The sequence below is a fragment of the Athene noctua genome, chromosome 1 (assembly GCF_965140245.1).
Source record: "Athene noctua chromosome 1, bAthNoc1.hap1.1, whole genome shotgun sequence".
NCBI lineage: Eukaryota > Metazoa > Chordata > Aves > Strigiformes > Strigidae > Athene > Athene noctua.
Window position 1 is genome coordinate 73661305 of NC_134037.1, and position 26261 is coordinate 73687565.

At 36.8% G+C, this 26261-nt stretch overlaps 1 protein-coding gene across 2 annotated transcripts in view; it reads right to left on the reverse strand.

Annotated features, from left to right (window-relative positions):
* Positions 1 to 1735: 1735 nt before the first annotated feature.
* PCMT1 (protein-L-isoaspartate (D-aspartate) O-methyltransferase) overlaps positions 1736 to 26261 on the reverse strand; it is a 35902-nt gene continuing 11376 nt past the window's right edge. The window contains exons 2-8 of one of the 2 annotated variants that reach the window (XM_074896568.1): positions 24735 to 24839; positions 23463 to 23494; positions 21573 to 21677; positions 18147 to 18267; positions 13474 to 13559; positions 11686 to 11903; positions 1736 to 3976 (exon numbers count right to left, since the gene is read on the reverse strand). In XM_074896568.1, coding sequence (XP_074752669.1) covers positions 11724 to 11903; positions 13474 to 13559; positions 18147 to 18267; positions 21573 to 21677; positions 23463 to 23494; positions 24735 to 24839 — 629 coding nt within the window. In that variant the 3' untranslated portion in view covers positions 1736 to 3976; positions 11686 to 11723. The remainder of the gene's footprint in view (positions 3977 to 11685; positions 11904 to 13473; positions 13560 to 18146; positions 18268 to 21572; positions 21678 to 23462; positions 23495 to 24734; positions 24840 to 26261) is intronic. The other variant, XM_074896570.1, reaches the window with a different exon arrangement.

The window sequence follows — 26261 nt, forward strand, 5'->3', positions numbered from 1 at the left end:
GTTTTAGTCCAAACTGATTTCCTCAAACCTGGCTGAGACACAGAAACCCAAACCTTGCCACCGGTGCTCAGAGCGCACAAGTGCATACTGATTACAGTAGAGGCAAAAGGGTTTATACCTTAAGAGTGTCTACACACTTCCCACAACTGGTCTTCCACCTTTCACAATTAGATGGACAAAAACTCAAACAGAGCCAAAGGCAAACTGTATGAACCCACAAAACCAACTTAAACTACATGCTTGAATCCACCTATTGTATACCACAGAATTTAAACTCTAATTTACATTTCTTGATGTGTAAAGTCTGGACGTCCTGAAATACAAAAGACCAATTTCAAACTTCATCATCTCCTGCATCCCCCAGCACACATGCTGCCTTTTGGGCAGCAGCTCCCCTCTGTGAGTTTTTGTTTTGTTCTGCACAATGTGCTTGCATGACCTCATCGTGCTTTTCTTCTGAGCCAGGACCGCTGCTCATTCACTGGAGCAGAATACCTCTTCCACATCATTTGGGACAGAGAACAAGGCTTCCATAAAGGTAATTAGTATTAATGATTTTTCTAACTGCATCACAGTATGTTCAAAATCAGCTAAATGGAACCAGAGATACAAATAACAAGCTTGGTTTGCATTACTCATCCTTTGCATCATGTCAAAATCAAGAAGGAATTGCAATCATATCCTCTTTCTGCGAGCTGCACTTGAATCAACTGCGGCGCATCCTAGGGCACATTAACCAGTAAAAGGAATAAAACACTGCTGTTTGTTGTAAGAATGGGTTAACACCCTTCCTAGCAGGAAGTTCAGTTTTCCTCTGGGCATTTCAGTTTGCCTCTTTGTGCTGACGGTTAATTCCACAGTCCCTCCACACTGGAAAACCCTGCAGCTCGTCAAAAAGCCCTGCAGAGGCAGAGAGAACTGCTGCCAGCTGGACGCTCCAGAGCCTACCACGCAGACCCCCCTGCTCCAGGCCTTACTGCCCGTTTCAAACTCGCTGACTGCAAAACATTGCAGGAAGCATTCAGGTGGCCTCGATCAGCAGGGCTGGTGCACACCCTCTATGCACTAGCTTCCCTCCAAAACACAGCCATGTAATTCTCTGTGCCCTCAAGTTAGCGGGCTAATTTGAATGGAAATAGTACATAAACAAGTAATTCCTGCTGCATAAACAGAAAGCACCCATAGGGCACACCAAACGGCTCTGCTTTGCAGAGCACCCACAACTCTCTGTGGGTTTTCAAGATACAGGTATGGGCTCTTGGTTCCTCTGCTCAAACTCTGGAGGCCTCCTACTGCCTGATCCTTGGAAACAACCAGACCAGTTGTTCTGGCTTAGAGGTGACTGTAACAATCCAGTGAAACGTCACTGCACCTCTTTATAAAAAGATAAAACTTCAATCCTTGCAAGTGGCAGATCGTACACTCCTAGCAAGCTGGATTCAACCACGGACATCAGGCAGGATTCATACACTGCGCACACAGCCTGTTCCCTAAAACACGCAGAGGTGAACTAAAAGAAATTAAAAGCAGCAAAGTAAAACTCCACTTACATTCCATATGGCATTACCAGGCTTGGCAACTGCTGCAAACCATTAACTGGAAACAGACACATAGTTCTGGTCATTTAGTAAACCAGTAGTTTTGTGCATGCTTGCTTTCTTTTTGGACTTGTGAAGTCCTGTGAAGGTTAAAAAAACCCACCACAAAACCAGACAGACACCTAGATACAGCTTCCTCTCAATTTGTTTTATTTGGCAAAGTAGCAATTCAGACAGTTCACACAGCATTTTTCAAGCTCTTCAAATTTTCTGTATTTCAACTTGTCCTCTTCTCCAAGAAGTTCTTACTTCGGAACCATTGCCCCACCATGGAGGGGTTTTTATTTTTCAATTCCTAAATGCTACTCCTGGATACTCCTTTCTGTCTGAGTACCTTGACTAACACCAACCCCTTCAGTGGAATAGGTGCACTAATCCCAACAGCCTTGGTCCCTGAAGTCTTACACCTCCTGAAGCAGTTCTCCCCAAAAAAGATGTCACCGGGTCTCAGCTTTATCACCTCTTCCAAGTTAGGCTAGCTTATTACACTGTGTCCAGAGACAAGAATTTGGATACAGTTGAGCTCGCATCTTTCATTTAACTGATTAAATTAGTGAGGAGATGTAAATAAAGCTGAACTCAAATTGAATGATACAGTGACCAAAAAAGGTTGAACATTAGCATGCATCATTTAAGGTAGTTCACTTCAACACCAAGAACTAGATTCACAGCTGATTGTGGGTTAGTACAAATTTGTCAGACGCAAGTGGGTTTTTCTGAATTGTATTTTCTAGAATACATGCTATATTAATTCCTTTATAAAATTAATCTTGTGTATGTGCTCCCAGGCTGCAGTCAGATCAGGAGGTGGCACATTAATTTCCAAACATGTAAATAAATTGATACATATCTTTTACACAGGAATAGGATGGGGCAGACCTTCAAAAGAAAGATTATTTAAAATGTTCTTCTTTCATATTTAGAGGCCTTTGAATTTTAACCCTTATGCTTTCAGGGATTAATCCTATCACAAAATTATTGCTGTTCCACCATAAAAAGTCAAATACATTTTTGCAGTGATTACTATGGGTTGTTTTTATGAAAGTTATTTTATTCTATAATCCTTTCTACCATAAAAAAAGAAAATAATGATAACATGCTGTTTACTTTAATTCCTGGTTGCTCAAATCTGAACAAGATGACTCAGGACACACTTTCCGCCTTTCCAAAAGAAGCCCAACTTACTGTACTGCTTTGCAATTTGCTGTTGACATTTTACAGTACCAAAACAGAAAATCTGGGGCAAAAAAGAGGTTTATAACCTTCCAACTACTCTTCTATATGAAAACTGAACAATTACAGCTCTACCTGTACTTAGGAGTCCAGGATTCATCACCCCTTCTGCATGTATCATGTTTTCTTGCAGAGCAATTAATAATTCACTTTCTAAAAAGCCTAAATTTTTCCTGGGTGCCCACAGTTAAAAAATGAGAACATTAATACAGCAAATGGCTTTGCCAAAAGCAACTTTCTTTTAGAACCAAACTGGATTTTTTTTCTAAATAAAGAACCTAGCAATCCATATCTCAGTAGTCTACTACGTACTGATTCTAATCTTCCACACAAGCACACAACCCTACTTTTCCTTTCGATTTGGCAAAGCAGCATTGCATAAACTGTTCAGTGATTGGGACACAGCTTACGTCACATTTACGGAGTTAAATCCATGTAAATCATCACATCAGTAGTGAGCTATAAACCAAAACAGAATTTCAAGACTCAATTAATTTTAGAAGGAAAGGAAAAGCCATGTCTGTTACGTCCAACTTGAACAGCAATGTTTGATAAAAGTGGCCACCCACCTCTGATGTCTTGAAAGTTTAAATATATACAAATGCCTGGTTTTAAGGTAATAAAGCAGCTGATTGTATCTACTACATGCTAGTCTATGACACCATGTCAAAAGCTTAAAAAGGAAGTTCATCTCCTTTTAGTAGCATCTAGCAGACATCGGAACACAGAAAACCTGGTATTACCTATGTAGTGTCATAAGGTGCACAGAAGCAGTTGTACCAAGGGACATAGGAGCCGAGAGAAGTGAGTGTTCAAGTACCCCCATCAAAATTAGAGTTCACAAGCTACAGGTCTTATCTGCAGTTCTGCTGGAATTCACTTTGAACAGATGAAAGTAAAATAAAGGCATGTTAAATAAAACAGTGCCCACATAAAACTTTCCACCATCTCTTTATCAGATTTGCCTTGAGCATCTAAAAAAATAAAACAAACACCACGCTTTTCCATGCTGATAACAACAGTATAACGAAGTCCAAAACAAGCTGCAATGCTGTTGGTTTTCAAAAAGCTTTTAGAACTGGAGATGAGCAGTCCACTGTAACACTATGTTTGGGTCAAGATGATGTAGCTTTTACAATTCATCCCTGTAGAAAGAAAACACATGCAGTTATGTTTCTTCACCCCTTGGAAATCGTATTTGACAACTTTTGGTATTGAATCAGATTACATTTAAGTGCCCATGCACATGAGCAAAACTTCAGAAATCTCTTCAAGCATTTAAGAAAATAAAAAAATCCAAACAAAGGCAACAGCAATCCCTTATCATCTCATACAATTATCTATCGTGAAATATGGGTCCCTTTTTTAATTTTAATAAATCATTTGCTTTAATGAACATCCCCCGCACCACACAACTAGTTACACAGCTACCTGTCGTCCAGACTCTGTTGGCTACACGCTGGCAAGCAACTGAGCCAACTTACTAGACAGTACTGGCAAAAAACATTCTCCGTAGCTGCCAAAAAGGCACGTTTTGCTTCAGCTGGAGTCTCTCAAGAAAACCAGGAACACAGTCTCACATCAATTGTCATGCAGTTTATACGACCTATTTTATTTATTTCGCAGAGGAGCTCTGTCAGCTCCTAAAGGGACAATGCTAAATTGGGACTATGTTATGGAAAGGGTGGGAGCAGGGAGGGATATGTTTGCATGTTAAAAAGAGATTCAGGTAGGAGAAAGGATCCATCAAGAAGTCTTTCTAAATCACTAAAAGGTATCTAGAAAATGCAGGCTTTTGTTCCTGCAGGACATTTAAAACACATTAAACCAGGAAACCCATAGAACCCATATTCCAACAGTGAAATTATCATATATTAGTAAGTAGTTTAAATATTTCTAAAGCATTAACTTTAATGCAAAATGTCCCATCAAATCTGAAAGATGTGCACTGTGCTGTTATGAATGTTGGGAAATAGAAGTGTTTGCTTCCCCCCCCAAGGCACAAGCGATCTATAAACTCACAATAAATTTGCTGGAATTTTTCTTTTAGTAGGTGCATCAAACCTCATTAGCCAAAGTAAACACTGTCTGAATTAAGAACTTCATTAATGTGATTGCTGGCTCAATACACAATGGTATTTCCAGCTATCATGCAAACTAACCCACAAAAATATAGTGCTACATGCACACAAGCAAAAGCTTTAAAGTTAAAAAGGCATTATCCTTCAGGAAACCTATAGCATGGAATGACAGCATGCAAAACATTTTAAAAGCAACTGAAAAGGCTGTTGCAACTAGTGCTTAAATGACTAGTTTTCTATCTAATGCAGACGGGATGCAAACCTTGTGATTTGTTAGTGATAAATATTTGCATTCTTTGCACTTTGCACTGCCTTCTAACAGTGAGGTACTAATCATACAGTTTCAGACTGTTGCTGTAACTACAGAAAGCAAAAAAAAGCAGAAGGGAGGAGGAACACATCTTGGCAGGGGTAAAGAAGAAACCTGTTTATAGCCAAAGGTTTGGAAGTCCTCCATATTTGCCTATTTCACAGAATGGGTATTTGCCTACTTTAACAGATAAAAATAAATGAACATCTGATACTTAGATTAAAATGCAGTGTCAGTGAATTTAGGACAAGTACTTCATTCATCCTTAATGCTTCCAGGAGCTGCATCATCAATTATTTACAACTTCAAAAAGCATATGTAATGTCTACTGCTATTGCTGGTTTATACTCTCATGCCCAAATTGCTGATGTCATTTTCATCTTTGATTCCTACCATATACTCTCATAGCTCTGTAAAAGCCTGGCCATTTGCTGTGACAAATAAATCTTAATCCTTTAAGGCCAACCTAGATCCTCAAGAAATTGTAAGCCCAAGAAAAATTTCGTATTTACTCTGAAACTATTAAACAGGATAATTTTACCTAGGCACAGACATTGGCAAGGTTTTTGCATACTGTTGCTAACACACTTGAGGTATTTGAAGTATGTGGTTTGTTGGTTTTGTTTTTTCTTTTACAAAATGGCATTTGTACTCAGAATTCAAACAAGTGATGCTAACATGCCAATGTTTTAGTTGTTGTTATTTTGCATTGCTTTAAGCTATTCCTGACCACAGAATGCTCCTGTTAAGCATATCCTAGATGTTACTTTCAAAATAAAGATTTTCATATTCTGTTTATTAGAACGTTTACTGTATTAAAGGCATCAGCTTCCCCCAAGAGATTTTTCTCATTAATCTGACAACATCATACCAGCCCAAACTAATCCATGATGTATGTGTTAAAATTATGCAGCTTTTCTACTGTTAGAGAAGATGAGCTTATATGCACACTAGTGGATTATATCTATTAGAAAGTTACAGAAAAGTCTTAGATCATCAGGTAGTTAACACTTCTTAGCTTTCCGATTTAAATGTCAACAAACAGCAGTCAACTGATCTCAACTTCAGCTGTATGAATTAGAAGCTGCCAAGCTCTGAAATCTACCAGATCTCAACTACTGGTAAAAAACAGGATACTTGCTGATCCTCCCAGCAGTCCAAGATCTATCCTGCTACAAAGCTTAAAAGAAGACTCAAAAGATGACTTGTATTTCCCTGTTAAAATATACTGTTGTCCTCTAGAACCATGGGAAAGATCTACTAATTAATTTGTATTTTTCTCCCTTTTCCTGGCCACAACTATTTGCTGTGATTCTCACACAAATCCCGTAATTTCTCTCCACCTTCATATATGCACTCTTTCCAATCTGCTAACTAGCTCCTGCTTAGTAAGCAATACATATATTTAGGTTTTATGTCAACAGTCCTTCTCAGGCCCTTCGCATTCTAGAAAGACAATCACTCATCTAATATTGTCAATCAAGGCATCAAATCAACTTTATAAGCTCAAATTAAAGCAAATTTCAGAAGTCATTAGCTCAAAATTACTATTCTAAAAATAAATTTAAGAAAGTTTGAAAAATTTTGGCTTACTAGTAGGGAAAACACATACAGGAATATTCCACAGTTCCATTAGGAGTATCCAACAACAAACTAAGAAACATTCTCAAAAGAATCTAATAGGTAGCATTTCAGGTAAATGTCAGAGTTTATTATGTGAAGGAAAAAAAAAAAAAATCACAAATCTTAACAACAATGAGAAATAACAGAAGTTTGTGATACACGTAAGTCATGAAGTTTTGCGATTTGTCTCTATCTGTTTGAACAAGCATTTATAAATTTATCTGAGATCTGTAACTCACTTTTTGATCCACTCCAATTTTCTTGTCATTAGGCAGCATTTGACTTTCCCTTTTTGACACATCATTCATCTATGGAAAATACGCTGTCATTACTGATACTGTATTACTAATTCATGTTAGGCTACACTCTGAATTTCAGTATCTATTCAGTTTTTCAGCAGCTGATTATTTCTCCCTTTGTAATTTTAGAAGTAACTAGATTCAACATCTGGACTTGTAGCATTTTAATCTGAAAAGTGCTGTTATATTCATTATTTGCTATGATCAATCTTCAAATTGAGTAGGTTAAAACGAAAAAGAATTTTCTCTGCAACCTATTATATCAGTTACACCACATGCATTTTTGCATAATACATACATTTTAAATTTAACCTAAAAAATTTGGTGCAGAGATTCTTTTTGCCAATGTAAAATAAAAACTTCAACCATAGTCATTACCCTGCATGGCCTAAGGAATTCTGGGCAAACAATTCCTGCTAATTTCAATTGAAACTAGACAACCAGCTCCTCAGGAGCATTTGAAAACACTAAATAAGAGTTTCTAAGCAGAAATACATTAGAATATTTCCTAATAAATGTTTTCCAAAAGGGTGCTTAATGATGTTGTTTGTACAGATAAGTGGGATACAGTAGCAGCCCCAGTCTAATCACTGCAGTTTTTGCTCAGAAAGGCTATAATGTCATTGTAATTTTTTTAATCAGCAAATATAATTTTAGCATCACACTTCTAAATAATTTGTAGTAATGCAATATTTTAAGTTTAAAAAACAGCTGCCTGTTTGGAAATAAAATACAAGATTGCAAGAGACACATTTCTAAGTGCTCTTCATACTGTCTGTTTCTCTTTGTATCAGAAACAGTGTGGCCAGCAGGACTAGGGAAGTGATTGTTCCCCTGTACTTGGCACTGCTGAGGCTGAATCCTGAATACTGTGTTCAGGTTTGGGCCTCTCTCTACAAGAAAGACATTGAGGTGCTGGAGCGTGTCCAAAGAAGGGCAACAAAGCTGGTGCAGGGTCTGGGGCACAGGTCTTAGAAGAAGCAGCTGAGGGAACTGGGGTTGTTTAGTCTAGAGAAGAGACTGAGGGGAGACCTTATCACTCTCTACAACTTTCTGAAAAGCGGTTGTAGTGAGGTGGGTGATGGTCTCTTCTCCCAAGTAACAAGCAAGAGAACTAGAGGAAATGGCCTTAAGTTGCACCAGGGGAAGTTTAGATTGGGTATTAGGAAAAATTTCTTCACCAAAAGGGTTGTGAAGCCCTGAACAGGCTGCCCGGAGAAGTGGCTGAGTCACCATCCCTGGAGGTATTTAGAAGACCTGTAGATGTGGTGCCTGGGGACATGATTTAGTGCTGGACTTGCTAGGTTAGTGCTGGCAGTGCTAGGTTAATGGTTGGACTCAATGATCTTAAAAGGTCTTTTCCAACCCAAGCAATTCTATGTTTCTTTATCTCTCCATAGAAGTAGTAAGTGAACTTGCACAGAGAAGTAAAACCAGAGAGATCCTCCTTTACACAAGAATTGCCAATGAGGTAGCAAATAAGCTGTGTTCTCCACTGTGTAGCACAAGAGATCTTCTCCCTACTTACCAGTAAGAAAAACCCCCAACTAAAAACAAGAAAATTTTATGTGAAAGGATAAACAACCTTACCAGCATAATCACTTAAGTGAACACCTACTGCTGGATCTCTGGTACACTAATTTTGTACCAGAGATAGGGTTCCTGTGTATATGCTTCTTCCAAATGTCCCATGGAGTCACATTTGAGAAGAATAGTACTAATATTTGGAGCTTAAAAATACGACTGCAGCTGAATCCAAACTAGAAAATGATGAACTAAATTTGAAGAAACTGTAATATTCACAAAATAAGATTCTTTATTTAGCACAACATCAATTGATCGAAATCCAAGGAGTTTCTTCCTTCCAGCTAGTCCAGATTTTCTTTTGCTAGAAGTTCCAGTTTTACATAGTGAAGAATGATGCAAAACATCTGAAGGCAGGTTTGACCTCAGACACCACATAGAGATCAAGTCACTGTTGTGCTGTTTTGCAAAGAGCACCTTGCAGCCCTAGTAAGGAACTGTACTAACTTCTCCAACATATGAAGGGCTAAGCAAAAATTCAGGGGGCTTCTTTCTTGCCAATTGGAAAGTCCATTAGCCTAGGAAAATGCTGCTGACCTATCGACTGTATTTTGTGAAGGGACACCAATTCTTAACATGATGAAAGTTACCCATATTAGGAATGAAATTGCATTACATAATGTAAACTAAGAGAATGACAAGCTAAACACATAGGACTCTTGAGCTACTCTAAAATAAAGATGAGTGTTCAATGAATTTTACATTTACAACAACTAGAGTCTCTTGTACACTACTGCTCTTTATTACAGAAAGACTTAAAAGATGCTCTTACAGAGGAGTCTCTAACTGATCTCTGCTCACAGGTCTTCCACAATTTAAGGAAGATCAAGTTGAAGTCTAGTAAGTGCATAAGAAATACCTCTTTCATCTTTGATGTTAGCACAGATAACAAATGCTGATTTATAATTAGGAGCTTCCTTAGCAGCAGCTGGCTGACCATACACTTTGGACTCACCAATAAGGAAAAACAACAACAAAACCAGATGTGACCTCCTGTAGGGTCAGCAGTGCACTGGCAGTTATCTTTGAGAAGGGAATAGGAATTTTCTTCAGATCACGACAATTAAAGAAAAAACAAACATTACAAGAAGTGGACTTCTGAGACTTTCTTTAACAGAGATTTCCAAGCCTGAACCAAATTTAAATGTACATAGCATGAAACAGCTTCTATGCCCCTGTAGTGATCAAGTTAACCCTTCAGGCTAAGCACTTACCTTTTCTGTTAACACCACTGTATATTCTTAACGCTTAAATTAAAAATAAATAAAATCAAGACGTATTTCAGAAAAGAACAGAAACTGGTAAGAAAATCTGGGGAAAAGAACCCCACAATACTCATGACCAAAGAAGGCTCAAAGACAGTCTATTAGTTCTGCCTGAGCTAGCAGAGAAAACAGAATACAAAACTGCACAGAAAAGATGCAAAGACCTTAGAATTCTAGTCCTTCATACACTATACCACCCTCACTAGCAGCAAAGGATAACTAATGTCATTCCAGAAACGCTTCTTATAAATACTGTTTACTGAACACACATTGCTGCTACAAAAAACCCACAACTGCTACTATAAACAGATTATGTGGAAATGCAGAAAAATCTGTAACATCTCTCTGGAAAAGGAAGACTTAAGAAGAATACTTCTCTTTACTAGAGTAAGAAGAACATGGACTCCAAACTTGAATAAAGTCCACCACATTTGTCAGAGGAGGAAACCGACCACAAAGCAAGACTTCCCAAGTCTTACAAGAGGCAGGAAACCCCTGAATACCACGCTGAGGAAATACTGGCAATATTCAAGGACAGAGTATTAATTTGCATAACAAATACAAAACATCTGAATAGCAAGCACGCTTCACAAGCTTTGAACTAAGCAGTGACTCATTAATGTTGTTGTAAGAGTAATCTGTACGTGGTGGCTATACAGTAATCCCAGAAACACTGAAATGAGGTTTCAGTAAGCAGCAGTAATGCAAACTGCTTTATTTGTACTTTTTACGGACATCTTGATAGCTTAAACTCTGAGTACTCATGTACCCAAATCACAAGCTATATATTCCAGAATATCAAGGGAAAAAACCCCAAAATCTAAATTTAGAAGTTAAAGCTCAAAAGCTTTTTCAGAACTAATACACGTCTATGCACTTCATTAACGCAGATATAATACATTAACAAGCATTTTCTGCCAGGAAGCAAAACAGGACTGCTGGCTTTGTTCATTCGCATACTAATGCCTAGCATGGTTTAAGCTGACAGCTGTGTTGTGTCTATGTTACTGGCCATTCAATTCAGCAAATTGGAAGGTTTACTACCTCTAGAAAGGCCTTCAGAGTTTGCTGTGCTGGCAAACACAAATATGTCCCCATCACAGACAGATGACAGACTTCTAGTAACATGCCTGAGAAAATTTTCTGAATGCTACATTTATAATTTAGGGAAGAAGGGATTACCTTTTCCACTTTCTGCTATTTGGAGCGAAAAGTGCTCGCAAGGTTATCTGTATTTTCCACAAAGGATTTTACAAAGATTTTTCTTCATTTGTGACATTTCAGAAAAATAAAAAATGAACACTCAATTACCACTAACTTACAGGACAAAATAATATTTATTTTTAGGTAGCATTCTACACTCTACCCTAATTACTGGCAACCTAGTTATAAAAAGTTCATTAGAAGGGAAGTTTAAATTTAGAAAATACTATGTTCAAAACAACAAATAAGAAACTTCAACAGACCAAAGACTTCAACAGACCAAAGACAAAACATGTCCAAAAGAGACAAAGTGCAACCCATGCAATATTTTTCTTCTGCTTTTAAATTAACTCAGACTTAGCATAACCTCCTTTTGGTGATGTAGTAATGCAGACTGAGTCACTTTTCATGGTATGGAGGAGCAGAAAGCAGTGACAGCAGCAAAGGCAGGCCTTGCAGTCTATCTGCTTAAAATTCACACCCTTTCACCTTGCATGTGTGTGGAAGAAGTTAAGTGGAACAGAAAATCACTTCCACCTGGACCATTGCTTCTCTTTATCTGTTAAAGGCACATATATCACTCCCATCAGAGGCTTCATTTTGACACTGCCATCTTCTAGCTTGTCATACTGTTCGAGCATCTGGTTTCCCCCTGCAGGACCAACTGGTAATATCAATCTTCCGCCAGGTTTTAACTGATCTATAAGCTAGAACACAACACAGAGATTAGAATGTAACCAGCCACTTCAGAGAAGCTGGATCCAAAGTTTGTTACATTAGATTAATAGCTTTGCCACAATTTATCCATCTACTACTATGCAGCAGATAACTATTTCAATTAGGAAAAATAAAAAATGCACTGGAAATGAGTGTCACAACAACATGGTACAACATCTGGTATTACAGAAATATACACAATCATTTAATATAATTCCAAAAGAACGTAAAATAGTAATTGGATTAAATGGGTTGGTTGCAGTTTTAGTTTCTACACAAGAGGGAAAAAATATGTAAAACACATTATTTTTACAGTTGATTCAATCTTTTTAAACTGCCAGTTTTAACCATTTGATACTTACTGTGCATTAGTACAGGCCTGTTGTCTAACATTTTTCAGGTAACTGATCTCCCCTTAAGCCCTCAGAATAAAATTTGAGGCTTGTGCCTTTTTAAAATTTATCTTCCTGGAATAATTTTAAGTTGTCTACAATACACCCACTACCCACAGCTCCTCTTTCACTCTGTGAATGGAACGGTATTTTATGAAACTAGTCTAAAATATATGAGTATGATTAAGACAAGTAACAAGTAACAGAACATTTGAGAGAAATGCTTGGATTTTTTTTCACTTTCATAATTAAAGGAGGAGGCTAATCACAGTAGTCTCAAGGAAAATTCAGGACTTCCCAGACACCATGAAAAAAATCTTAATCCCTGTTACTAACAAAAAGTTTAATTAAGAACTGCTTCATTCACTCATAAGTTTTAAATTATCTTTTGTCATCTGTCAACACTTTGCTGGGAACACTCCTGCACATACACACCCCAAAACAAAACAAAAAAATAAAACAACAGCCAATGTCTGGAAATGTCTAACCTGCCTATAGCACTCAAACCTCAAGTCCCTCACTACCCCTCATTAAAATTCAGATGTAAAGAAACGTAACTGGTATCTAGCATATCAAAATCATGTTATATGTTCCCATTCACCTGATGAAAGGATGAGAAAAAAAAAAAAATAATCTTATCCGCAAGAATGGACTTTCTGTATGCACACTCTAAAGTCCCTAGTTACTCTTCAGCTTCTCTAGTAAGAACTACGCTGTATCCACTCTTAAAGCTACGAACACATGCATTGTCTGTATTTCCAGCTGAGCATGCTACTTTTCCAGCAGGCTCAATGCCTTGGAACTGGGAAACAAATACTCAAATTTTGTAATTCAATGTTTGGTAAAAACAAATTAATTTATTAAATAACATGTTCCAGTTCATTGTTGTAATAGAGGTTTATGCTTTACTGTGTAAAGAGTGTTATGTTAATTTAGGAGAGAGGAGAGTTATTAGAACATACAGCTTTTGCAAACCAACAGGAAATCCATTTATAACAGAAACAAAAAACCCACACCGTAGAGTAATACCACACTGCCCACTGATAATCCCAGCAGTGCAAGTCTATCAAGCATTTTACATATATATATATATATATATATACACACATAAAGTGTTCTTTACAGCTAAGAGATTACTTAATCACACACATAAAACATAAAAGCTTACTGCTTGGGGCACAACTGGTGCTGCAGCTCCTACATGAATCGCATCATAGGGAGCTTCTTCTGCATATCCCATTCTTCCATCTCCCACTGCAAGAAAACACTTTTTTTTTTAACATTTTCAAAAGGAGTGGAGAAAATAGCTTATTTGCCATATCTATAGGTAGATAAAAAGCTATGCTCAGGTTTCAACTTAAAATTCTTCTGAGCAGTAACAACATGAGGAAGTCAGTTTAAAAATAATAACACAATTGTAAAATAGATGCAACAAAACACCCTCATACATACATACACACACTTACAAAAGATATGAAATACTACTGAAGCACCTGAAATTAGAAAGCATGGATTTATAATGGAAGTTCTTGGAGACACACGGCCTACCCAGGAAAGATACTGCTATTTTAATGCAGGTAACTTCCCCCCTCATTTACCCTCTTAGTACATACACTTTGCTTTGCCTTGCCTTCATGCACACCATTCCTAAATGTAATGTAAATCATAAGTCTAAAGCATTAAACCTCAGAAGCACGTATGAGAAGATTCCAAAAGTGAGGAAAAGACAAAGCAAGTATTCACATGGACTACACACCTGTAACTGCACTTCCTCTTGAAGAAGTCCACACCTGCATTAATGCAGTACCACACTAATCCCCTCACACTCCCCTTTGGCAGCAGATGGGTGTCTCTATCCTTCCTGCAGACAACTGCTGGACTAACAGGATAGCCAGGTCAGACCTATGGCTAAAGCTCCATGTGGCTGCTTGGAAGATATTAGGAACAATTAAGTAACTCAGAGGGCTACCAGTACAGCTTCAGCTTTGGTAGAGAACTCATGGAAAAGCAGCCTAACACAGATGCCTCATACCATCCTGGTTACATCTGATGAAAGGAGAACAGATTGGGGCTTTTAAGACATTGAAACGTAGCAAACTAAACTAGACCCCGAGTTAAGTTTTGGAAGAAGATGATGTGAATGTGGCATCCACAGTATTTACAGGAAACCAACAAAAAAATCAGAGCAAGTTAGGCAAGCTCTCTCTGGAGTTACTTAGGAACAGAAGTAGTAAGTGAGGCTAAACCATCCATAAATTCATACTCTGAGTGCAGAAGTCCTAGTAATCGATCAAGGAAGGAGACTAACAAACACAGTCCTCTGCTCAGCATAAGTAGTTGTTAGGGGTTTCCTGTCTTCAGACTGAGCTTTGACTTCTGTGCAATCACTATTATCACAGGCTAATTAAAAGGCTGAATGAGTCAAAAGAAGTTCTAAGCCCCTAGCAGAGGCTCAAAGTTTGCCAACTTTTTGCCTTCCAACAACTCACAAGGCAGGACAAATACATGGTGGCCACAGCAGGTTTCATTTTGATCTCTGTTATAGGGAGGGCCACCTAAACAGTAACAACACCTTTAAGTATGCAGGAGCATACAGGAAGATCTGGACAGCTCCTTGAAACAATTAGAACTGGGGAGTTTGTCATCTTTCATATTAGGTCCTGAAACAAGACCCTGCAAAGACCTTCTACACCCAAAGCTTAAGGGCTAAAAGAGAGCACATTTTCTCAGTAGCTGAGAAGCCCCTTAAAGCTCAGTGACTTATTTTCTCATATCATCCATTCCGAGCAGCACAAGCACCAACCAAGGGCCCAGGCAGAAGCTGCCAAACAAGAACTACCAATGCTTCAAAAGAACTTATGCCTATCAATCACCAATTCCACTAAGTAAGCTTTTATTACTGTTGCCAGTAATGAAAGTTCCAGTATTTCCAAGGCTTAATCTCTCTCACTCTCCCAAAATGAGTTCTGCTGGAACAACCACCTCACTGCAGTCAAGTAAATAATTTATATTTGCTTCTATCTCAGCAGCACTGTATAACTCCTTTAAAGAGGAAGTAGTGATGTGTTACTGTATCAAGCTGCTGTTCCATCAGAGAAGGCAACATAGAACAAGTTCTTTAACTCATACAGCAGATACTGTTTTGAATTATGTGAATTACAGAGGGAGACAGACCATTTTTCCCCTAAGATGCAGCAGTAGGCGTTAGAAACAGTGATCTCCAGTACTGCTGTCAAAGGAAGAGATTGATAAGTTGAAAAAACAACTGTGAAAGAAACCGCTAAGTTGTCTTCTGAAGAAGGCTTGTATCCTGAGACTTAAATGCACCTTACACACTGTCCAGAGAAGTCTGCACATCTTATCACTTCACTGACAGTGGTGAAAAGGACCCAAAACATCTAAACCCTTTGCTCTTAGAATGAATAGTCCAAACCAAAGCTACTACCTTCAGAATCAGCACACACCCACCAAAAAAACCATCATGGTCCTTTATATGCATCAAGCACAGCACGGCTCTTTCCTTTTAACATTCACAAAAATTCTCCTGGATACAGCAGTCGGGTATATATCCACCCACAATAGGAACACACTTTTAGATATCCAGAAAATTAGAAAAAAAAAAGTTAGCATTCATATATTCAATATGATACAAATGATTATATTATTCAATGTCCAAAGTGAAATGGCAGTCCAAATTTTGAGCTTGTGTTTATATCCTGAATAACACCACCTATCCTACTCAGATCCTCCAGTTACATGCAGCCTGTTCATAAAGTAATCATGATGGTGGGTGGCAGGTGGTGACAAGGGGGAAAGAAGTGTCAGGACTTTCTGACATAAAATGGTTTTTGAACCTAAACTTGATCTCCTGATCAGGGTGCTCAAGCCTTCAGTGTCTCTATGCAGACTTGTTTCACATAGTTGTAGCATGAGCACAGAAACAGAAGAAAACTACTTCACTGTGGTTAAAATACCCTCATCCCCTCTGGCTATGTCTGCATCAGCAAATAGTGCAGTACAATAGAAGCAGCTCTGTACAGCAGAACAGTTTTTGCTGAGAACCTGATGTCCATGCAACATACGCATTTCAGAATGATCACTCTGGTCTCATTCTAGTCTTATTGGCTTAATATCTGTTAACATATCAAACATATTTGGTTGCTTTTCAGAGCACATAATCCAGTCTAGTTTCATCTAAAAGGCATCAAAGTTTGTGCTCTCCAGGACTACTCTCATGTGAGCCAAAGTGTGGTAAGCAGTTGAGAGATTCACCTCAAAGGCACCCTCCTGATTTTAAGAAAAAACAAACCACAAATCAAACTACACCAAAAAAAAAGGCAAAAACCCACACAAACTAATATATATATACACACCCTAGGTACACCTATTCCCAAATTCTCAGTGCAGTTCTATTACTGAGACACCCCAAAATAACGCTGATGCTTCTGAAATGCAGTAATGGCATATCTGAGGTGTGACAAAGCAATGGAGAATGTTTGAACCATACTTATGAAAAGCCACCAACTGACTTAGCTAGTCTTAGTTCATACAGCTCCCATCACCAATCAGCCCTGGGTTTTCAGGGGTTTTTGTCTGTCTGTTGGGGAGGAGGGAATTTGGGTTTTTTGGTTGTTGTTTTGTTTTAAAAAACAGCTCTGCCTGGATTCTAGCTTCACATCAAAGAGCCCCCAGGAATCCAGCACAGTTGAAACATTCTTCTTCACCTAATTCACACAAGTGCTACTCGTCCATCTGTACTTGTTTTGAATGTACCTCACAACAAAACTATTCAGAAGTCTCTTAGTCACCATGTTACATAGTCAAACATAATAGAGATGATTATGTTTACTTAGAATTCTAGACTTCCAAGAGCACCAGAGTTTGTTTCAGGTATAACCAGAAGCATAAATCCAAATTGCTCTTGTACAGCAACAATGGAAATTATCCCCCAATTCCCCCTCTCCAGTCCCAACAGTCTCAGTATAACTTCTTTTCCAAGAAGGTTTAAGGCTTAAGTGTTCTCAGTGAAGGACAATGCATTTTACACACATGTACAAATACATGTGTTGATTGGCTTAAAAAAGATTTAGAGAAGTCCCTCATTTACAAAAACAGACCAAAAATCAAAATGGTAATTAAGGTAAGAGCCAAACATCACATAATAATAATTTTTCCAAGTGCTCTTGTAAGAAAAAAAAAAAAAAAAGGATCTTTTTAGGCGAAAAAGTATTATTTAAAACAATTCACTGTCCTTGTATAATTTTTGCATTCTTTCTCTCAGTAACTCTGATTGAATTAAAGTAGTTTGGTGTCAATTAATTACTTCCCTAACATACAAATACTGTTAATTTTAAAAACAAGTGAAAAACTTCAGCGATGCATACTGCCAATCTAGTACTTTTTCCACTTGACTCTGAGTGCATCTTTCTCAATTACTATAACAGAAGTATGAAGGCTTTGTTAAAATGCTCAAATTTAGATGACAGTACATTTATTCAAGGAAAGTTGTAAATTCAAACCCAATTTTGAACAGCAAATTTAACATGACAGACCTACAGCATGTAAAGTATTTACACCGGAACACACTTCACTTAAGCTTCTCTAACAGAATGACTACATACTCTTTAAGATTACCAGAAGTCATTTTCTCAAAACTGTGTGATGATGACATTTTTCAAAGGCCTAAAAACAACTTGGATTTTTAAATTTTCATTTCACTCTTCTTTCTTTGGTCTAACTTCTTAAATTAGAAATTTTAACCACATCCAATTCCAGTCATTTTCAACCAGCTGCTAGAAAGAATATCAGTTTAATTAGTAAGTATATCAGTCTGATGCTCACCAATCAGTTTCACTCTTCCTGAAGACAGCAATGTGGGATCATCTTTTTTGACATTATTTATTGAGTCATCTACTAGTTCTTTGATATGATCAATTCCTACAACTTGTCCTTTGGGACCAACCTGGAATAAAAATATACAGTTGAATAATTTCTGCTAGTTTTGATTTATTTATAGAATGAGTATTTCGATCTCCTGAGCCCACTTCTCTAAAATAAAATCAAAGACAGTGAAATGGTAGTATATTTTCCCAATGTTATTAAAACTGCTGCTTGGAATGACACATTCTGACTGCTAGAAGCAACTGGTAATTAAAGTTTGTCAGTACAGTCTTATAAATGCTTGTTACAGTGATCTTTTCGATATGTGATTCAGTTAAGTTATACTATTAATGGAGATTTCTTCTCTGAATTTTTAGAAGTGAAATTTGATCATGAGTGTTTGCATTACCTGCAATAGAAAGTAACAACTTCATGGACAAAGACTAGAACTAATCTCCTTTCATGCTCAATAAACTTACTTAAAGAATATATTTATTCTAGAGAGATCTTACTTCAAGGAAAAGAGCAAGCCACGCATTTTATTCTAAGTTATGTCAAGAGGCTTATTCTTTCTGAAGCAAATGTAGCAATTAACAATCAGGGACAAACTATCTTCCACCTACCCTTGCATTCAAGAACCTACTTTCAGATTTACAGCTCTCTTCCACAGGAAGAGTGGAACTTTTGAGAGCTCCTCACTCACAAAAGGTCACAAAAGATGTGTGCATCTGAGGGCAAAAGAGGCCTACTAACAAAAACTTCTCCATTACAGGTATTTATTCTGGAGTTGTGTCTTTATTCCAGAAAAATTATTCCCGTTTTGGAGAGAGGAGAAAAAGATATCTTAAAATCTGACCATTTTTAACAGGATCCACCTGAAAGAATGCAATGGCAGAATATGTCCTAGCAGCCCATGGTGTCACACAACTTTGTCTTTGGACACACTTAAATGCATTGGTTATGATTCTATATCTTACCTTTTAATGTTGCTAAGGCATGGAAAATTAATAACTGGTTATCAATATCATGAGGATTCTTTTCTGGTTTATTATGGGCAAGTCCTATGTTAAAAGCATCAGAAGAGCAGTGTTACCTCTTCTTATCCAAGTGGAAGACCACCAGCCTAGCCTTTGAAACAGAGCAAGACACATGGCAAGACACATGACAACCACAGGTTGCCATCTGGAGGAATGCCTGGCAGTCAGTCATACCAGAAGCTTGCAAAAGATCCAGTGTAGTCAGAGAAATTAAAATTCAGAAAAATGGTCATAGCATGAAATAGCCTGATATAAAGAAAGAGAACCTCCTGCTGCATGTCACCATCCGTTACACTATTTCCGAGTCCTCATTTACCCTGGAACTTTGAAGTGCATACAATTGAGACAACAGCAAAATGGCATAATTTTGGAATAAAAATACACCCCATTCTTTTTATACTTACAGGATGAAAACTACAATTCTTTCAATTTGCCAGAAACCTTTAAAAGCGAATAAACTTAAGTTTGTATGCTATGTAGATAAGCTTATCACAGCAGTTCAACATGAAAACCCAAACAAAAATCTTAAAGATGTTTTACTAGTTTAAGTAAATATAAAGCTTTCCCAGAAGTACCACAAATGAGATCACCATCACAGAAGTAAAGTTGTCATGACATCAATGTCCACTCAGGTACCTGTGCCACAAATGAAAGCTATTCATTCTAGATCTCAAGTAGACTGAGAAGCAACATCCACATGATTGAGTAAGCACATCCCCAATCAGATTTTGATAGCAAAACACTTTACCATCATTCCCTGTAATATACTTCTTTCAAGCTTCATTACTGTTAGAAAGAACTTCACAGGGAAAAGAGCAGTATATACTGTCTTTAACTACATTCATTCAAGTGGATGAAGCAAGATCCACATTGCACAGTAACAAAGCTATCAAACAGGACAAAAGCACTTATCCAGTGTTTCATAAAACACATGGCTGTAAGGCATTCCACAGCATACCACCAAGGTGGATTCAGAAAAGGAACATGACATTCATATGGCAATAAAACAACAGTGGGATTAATCTCAGCAAAACTGGAAAGAGATTTCCTTTCTGTGGTAATTCTGACTCCTCTACAGATGTTTAGCTTTTCTGATATAGCTGTTTTAAAAGAAAAAACTGTACAACCACAACTTACTACGTCTTAACAAAAATGGCTATTCCTCTACGCATTCATAAGTTTTTAGTGAGAAATACACATAAGTGACAAAAGTTTTAACACTCATAGGATTGGAGTTCCCATGTACACTAGCACTTGATTATTGACTCTAAAGTTAGACCAAAAATAATAGGTAGAAAGTTACATAAGTGACATTTAAGATTTCCTCTAAACTGCAATTTGGTTATTTCAACTACTATTTTTTAAAAATTTTGCAGCTAGCACTTAAAAAACACAAATACTTCTGCTAATACATTGCCCAGTCCTAAACATTCTTGTCTAATTCTTAACACAGGAAACCGTAAGTGATTAACACTCAACAGATCAGTGCTTGAAAACAGAAAACTAAGTAGCAAAAAAACTCATATGATATTTTATCATATGCATAAACATATTCCAAATCGACTTCTCAGAAAGAGGAAAAAAAAAAAGCCACCTAGTTGGCAGTTTAATGAAGGTCCCTGCTAGTTAAGCAGTGATTAAGTCCTGGAATGGAGAATGAAGAACTGATTATATTCCACTACTTAATTTAGTCTAACAGTACTGTAGTTACAGCCATCATAAACCAAATATTTTCATCTTTTTTTCCTGATGTAAGATAGGGCAGAACCACGGAGAATTCCCTACGTACAGGCTGAACAACCCAGAGATTAAGTTACTTGGAGAAGATGTAAAAAGAATATAAATTAATATCTAACTTCAATTAAACAGATTCCTATACTGATGCACACACACTATAATAACAAGAATAAAAAAGAAGTTTAATTCAGAGACAATTTACATACGTACAATATATTTTCCTGTGGAAATAGGACTCTTTTAGGTCTCACTAAGCTTTTAGCACAGCAGGAAGACATGACAATTGATCACAATGAGAACATTCATAGCTACACAAGATAACACAAAAATTGGGTTGGATAAGACAAACATCGCCTTCCTTCAAGCTATAAAGTAACCACTCCAATGTAATCAAGGAAAAAACCTTCCCCTTCTAGGCAGTTTCTTCACCATCACAGAATTTATTGAGCCCTTTAACCATCTAGTATTGACTAAGATAAGAGATGAGTACTAATCACACCTAGTGTGATACATCAGTCCACTGTACAAAAGATGCTTTTTTCCCCCTTTAATTCAGAGTTATGCTGCAGTTCAAGCAGTTCTGACAGTCAAGTGGTTAAATTAAACATCTCACCATTCGTGAAAAGCATGCTGTAAGGATTCCACTTCCAGATCCTACATCAAGTGCTTTGGCTCCTTCATGTAACTGATCAGACAGAAGTTCAAGAGCATATGCGTGCTAGGAGAGGATGACAAACAGAAAATTTCAAAATATTTTAAGTGTCTATTTTACCCAATATATGTTAATTTCTTCACTGATTTTGGCTAATGCACTGATGATTCATATTAGAAATTTCAGAATTATTTTCTATTACAAAAAAAAGTGAGGGGGGAAGTTAACTACATGATATAATCATTGTTATTTAATAGACTTCAACAAATTGTGTGTGTGTTTATATATATGTTTTTTAGTATATATAGATATAAACTTATCTGACCATTCAAGCTTCTAGCACACACTCAGATTATATATAGTTATTGGAAGTGACACCATAAACCAATTTAATCATCTTCAGGTCTGGTAGCTCTTACTGTTCTGGCAGTATATGGCCCATAAAGAACTTAGCTTATCATTATCCTATATATATATATATATATATATATATATATATATATATACAGAGAGAGAGAGAGAGAGAGAGAGAGAGAGAGGGAGGGAGACAGAGGCTAGCTACGAAGAAGACAGCTCCAACAACAAGGAAAACAGCTATTAAAACTACCTCTTGTATTACCTGCACACTTGTTGAATCAAATAGTAGGAAAAAGAAGTTGTCTTTTTAAAGGGCAGATAGCCAGGCTCATCTGTGAAATGCAGTAGTCTACAGACACACTTAACGAGTTTTGCTTTCCTACATAGTGGATCACTACACCAACTAGGCTTAGACTGCACACTAAAAAAATAATTCTTTAATGTTTCAGAGATAGCCATTACCACACTCCTATGGCTTAATCCATCACACCCAGAAAACAGAAATAGTTAGAACATTTATTGCTAACATTTGCTTGGAGGATATATTTCCTTTTTACTCTAACACTTCATAAACTACTAGTGCTAAGCATATGATAATTCAAAGATAATGACTTAAGCAAGTTAAAACTATGAAAACATAATTCTTATTTTCTCCCTTAGCCACAGTACTACTTCATCTCTTTCCTTGAACAAAATCATTAACATTTCTATACAAAAATCCTGGGTTTTTTATATTGATAACAAAGTAAATTCTAACCCAACTAGGTAGGTTTTAGACAAGAGAAGCAGACTTTTACTATGTTCTCACACTTTCCAAACACTGCAAGGACAAAAGTTATGCTTCTATTCATCCTTCTTCTCAAATAAAGAAACACAGAAAAATTATGTCTGTGCTAGATCTATATACTGAAATCCCCTCTTAATGCTCAGTCATGAATGCCTTGCTCTCAAACCACTTGGCAAAAAACCTGCATCTCAGTACAATGTTAGGGTCTTTTTTCCTGCCCAAAGAATTAAAGGCATTACAGCAATACCATACCATAGAAATCACTGTTATCAACTCCTGAATTCTTATATTTCTAAGTTACAGAGTCAGAGTAATTTAGGTTGGAAAGGATTTCTGGAAATCCTATGGTCCAACCCTCTTTCAACATGGGCTCAATTTAAATTAGGCTGCTTATAGCCCTGTCCAGTCAACTTTGAATATCTGAGAACAGAATTTCTACAATCTGCAAAGCCTGTTCCAGTTCTTAATTACCCTCAGTAGGACATTTTTTTCAGCCTAGAAACTAATTTCCCGCATTGCATTTCTGTCCACTGCCCCATATCCTATCACTGCGCATCTCCATCTTCTCTGTGCCCTCCAACTAGACAGTTCACAACAGCATTACTGCATCAAGTGTTCATTAAATTTGCTAGGATAAATATTTTATTTCAAAAGCATTTGGATGTTTATAGAGTCACCTATACTAATCACGTAAGTTTAAAGCTTACCATATGGGGAGCACTGATTGTTGCTTGGAAACCTGTAAAACAAGAGAATGGAAGAACATGTTGATCACTGCTCAGATGATCTTACGATCTTTATTACCTTGGCTGTAAAATGCAAGACTTTAATTGTCACTCTCATTCAGAGCACTACACACACACACACCCCCAGTTACATAGGTACTCCAGAAGTGAGTTACAGTAAATAATCTAAAAGCTATGCCATGTCAACTCTGGGCAGGAAGGAAAAAAAAAAAAAAGAAAAAAGGTTCCATCCTTGATCTCAGTTACAATCTCCATTTTGTCACTATATTGCCTTAGCTTGATCAAGTAGTGGAGAGTAATGTCATCCATTAGCTTGATCAAGAACATGAAGAGTAATGCCTCCCAGAATAACGTAATGTGTTTTTCACTCAGTCCCTATGTAAAATCCTAAATTTGTTAGTTTGAGTTTGATGTGGTGGGGACCATATGACTTCTACAGACAATAACCTCATCTATTTTGCAAACAGCACACACCTATGAGAAAACATTGAGGAACTCAGAAACAAATATAGGTGAGTGAAGTATGCAAGTATCTTAAGAGATTTTTGAATTTGCCTATACAACTAATAAAATCCGAACACAATTTGTAATTTTCACCAGTATTAAAGAAAAAAAATCAAGAACTTTTCTATACAAATAATAAATTCCCATTACAATTCACAGTTCTTACCACCCACTATTAAAGCAACAACAACAACAAAATTCAGTACATTTGCATAATTCATTTTCCTGTCTTGGAAAGATAAAACTGGGATCTGGATGGAAAACAACTGTCCTAAACAACTGTCCTATCAGTATATCTTCCCATTTAAAGACTATTTTTATATTACAAAAATCTTACGTAAAGGTTTAAGAAACTTTGTATTGATCTCAACTGAGTAATTTCTGCCAAGAGAGAGACTGTTTCTGATGAACTGCATACAAATTATTTTTTAAAGTATTTAAACATCAGCTGCACCACCACAAATTGCTGTGGTTTAAAAATAAATACATATTTTCACATATTGACTAAAGAACATCTATCTGCTTGATGTATCCAAGTATGCCAGTTGCATTCCATAACAAACTGAAATTTAGCTAAAAGGTATTGAATAAACTGATAAAGAACTAAACAAGGTTCCAAATTAAAAAAAAAAAACAAAAACCTTTCACATTCTTAACATATGTATGACAAAGGCAGTCACAATTACACGAATCAGAACAATCTCAATCATTTTTACAAGATCCTCTTACCTATAGACTGTGGAGAATCCATATAAGGGTTATATTTTGCATAGTGGCAACGGTCTGTAGCCAGCATTACTTCAAATACCTTGTCTGATTTGATTATTCCATTTTCTATAAACAAATAAATGAATAAAGTTGAAGGTATTCTCTTCTGCAATGCAAGATACAGTGAAATACATGAATATATTCCCAATATTGCAAGAAATCATGTTACCATACCCTCTCCAACCCTCATCATACTAGAACTTAAGCTGTGGTCCATAGATCAAACAACGTTAAGCCAGTTAAGTTTGAACAAGACTTTCCCAGCAGTTACAGATGCTCATGTGAAACAACTGTAGAGACCATTTGCAAAGATCTAGCCCTTAGAAAAACTCAACTTCAAGCATATCTTTGATATTCCTAAAAACACAGTCAGTAAGAAACTGATGTTACTACACACCAAATGAGATACACTTCATATTTCTGAGAAGCTATAGGTGAGTGATTATTGAAAAATATACAAAAACAGATTAAAAAATGTGAAGCTGCAGCATCCTTGCTCAGTGTTTTATCTTTAAGATCTGTTTCTCTTTTGTGTTGGCAAAAGAAAAAAATCCTTTTGTAAAGAAACTCCTACAGAATCAGAATTCTTATGTTGGGGCAGACTGAGGCCAAAGAGTTTTTATATCAAACACTTTGAATCTCTGTTCACTTTTCAAAATAAAATGTAAGTGCACATGCATGGAAAATGTCAGAAGCACTGTGCAGTGCAGCCATTTTCCGTTGTAATGTTATAGAAGCTTTTTTTAACACTGATAATTCTTTTTTTAAAGTTCTGAAGAGACATTTATGAGAAACAGAAAACTTTAGAAAACAAATGGAATAAATTCATCACTTGCAATAAAAGACACAATACAAACTACAAATAACTGAAATTTCAACAATGGATTGCTTCACTGAACTACTTAAACAAGGAAGATTTGGAAAATTTCACTTAAAAAGGAAAAAATTATATAATTTGAGCACCTTGAAAATCTAATCCAAAATGCAGTAACATAAAAATCAGATTGAAGAGCTTCTGTGAGATTGTCCTAACTGAAGTTGCATCAGTGTTTTCTTTTAAAAGTACTACCAACACTAACACACCTGTGTCGAGTCCTGGGCTAACTTCTGCAGAGGTTTCCCTGGCTGTTTACAGTGTGCTCCCAAGTACCCTTATCAATCACGGGATTTTCTCTTGGTTCTTCTTATCTACCTGTATTCAGGCTTTAATTATCCTATATAACATAGGCTTGAATTCAGAGAACAAAATAACCCGCCAAATAATTTTACTTTTTAATCTGAAGACAAAGTCTCAAATAGAACTGCAGTAGGAATACACTACCAAGTTATTAAGGAAAAGAATAATGCTTTAAAAAAATATTCTTTTTTAGAATTATTTCTGTATCTGATAAATTCCAGGAAAAGCACATACTCCCCTGACAGACCACACACAATACACATCCCCTGTGCTTTCGCTTCATTTAACTGTATACTACAACTTCAGTTAGA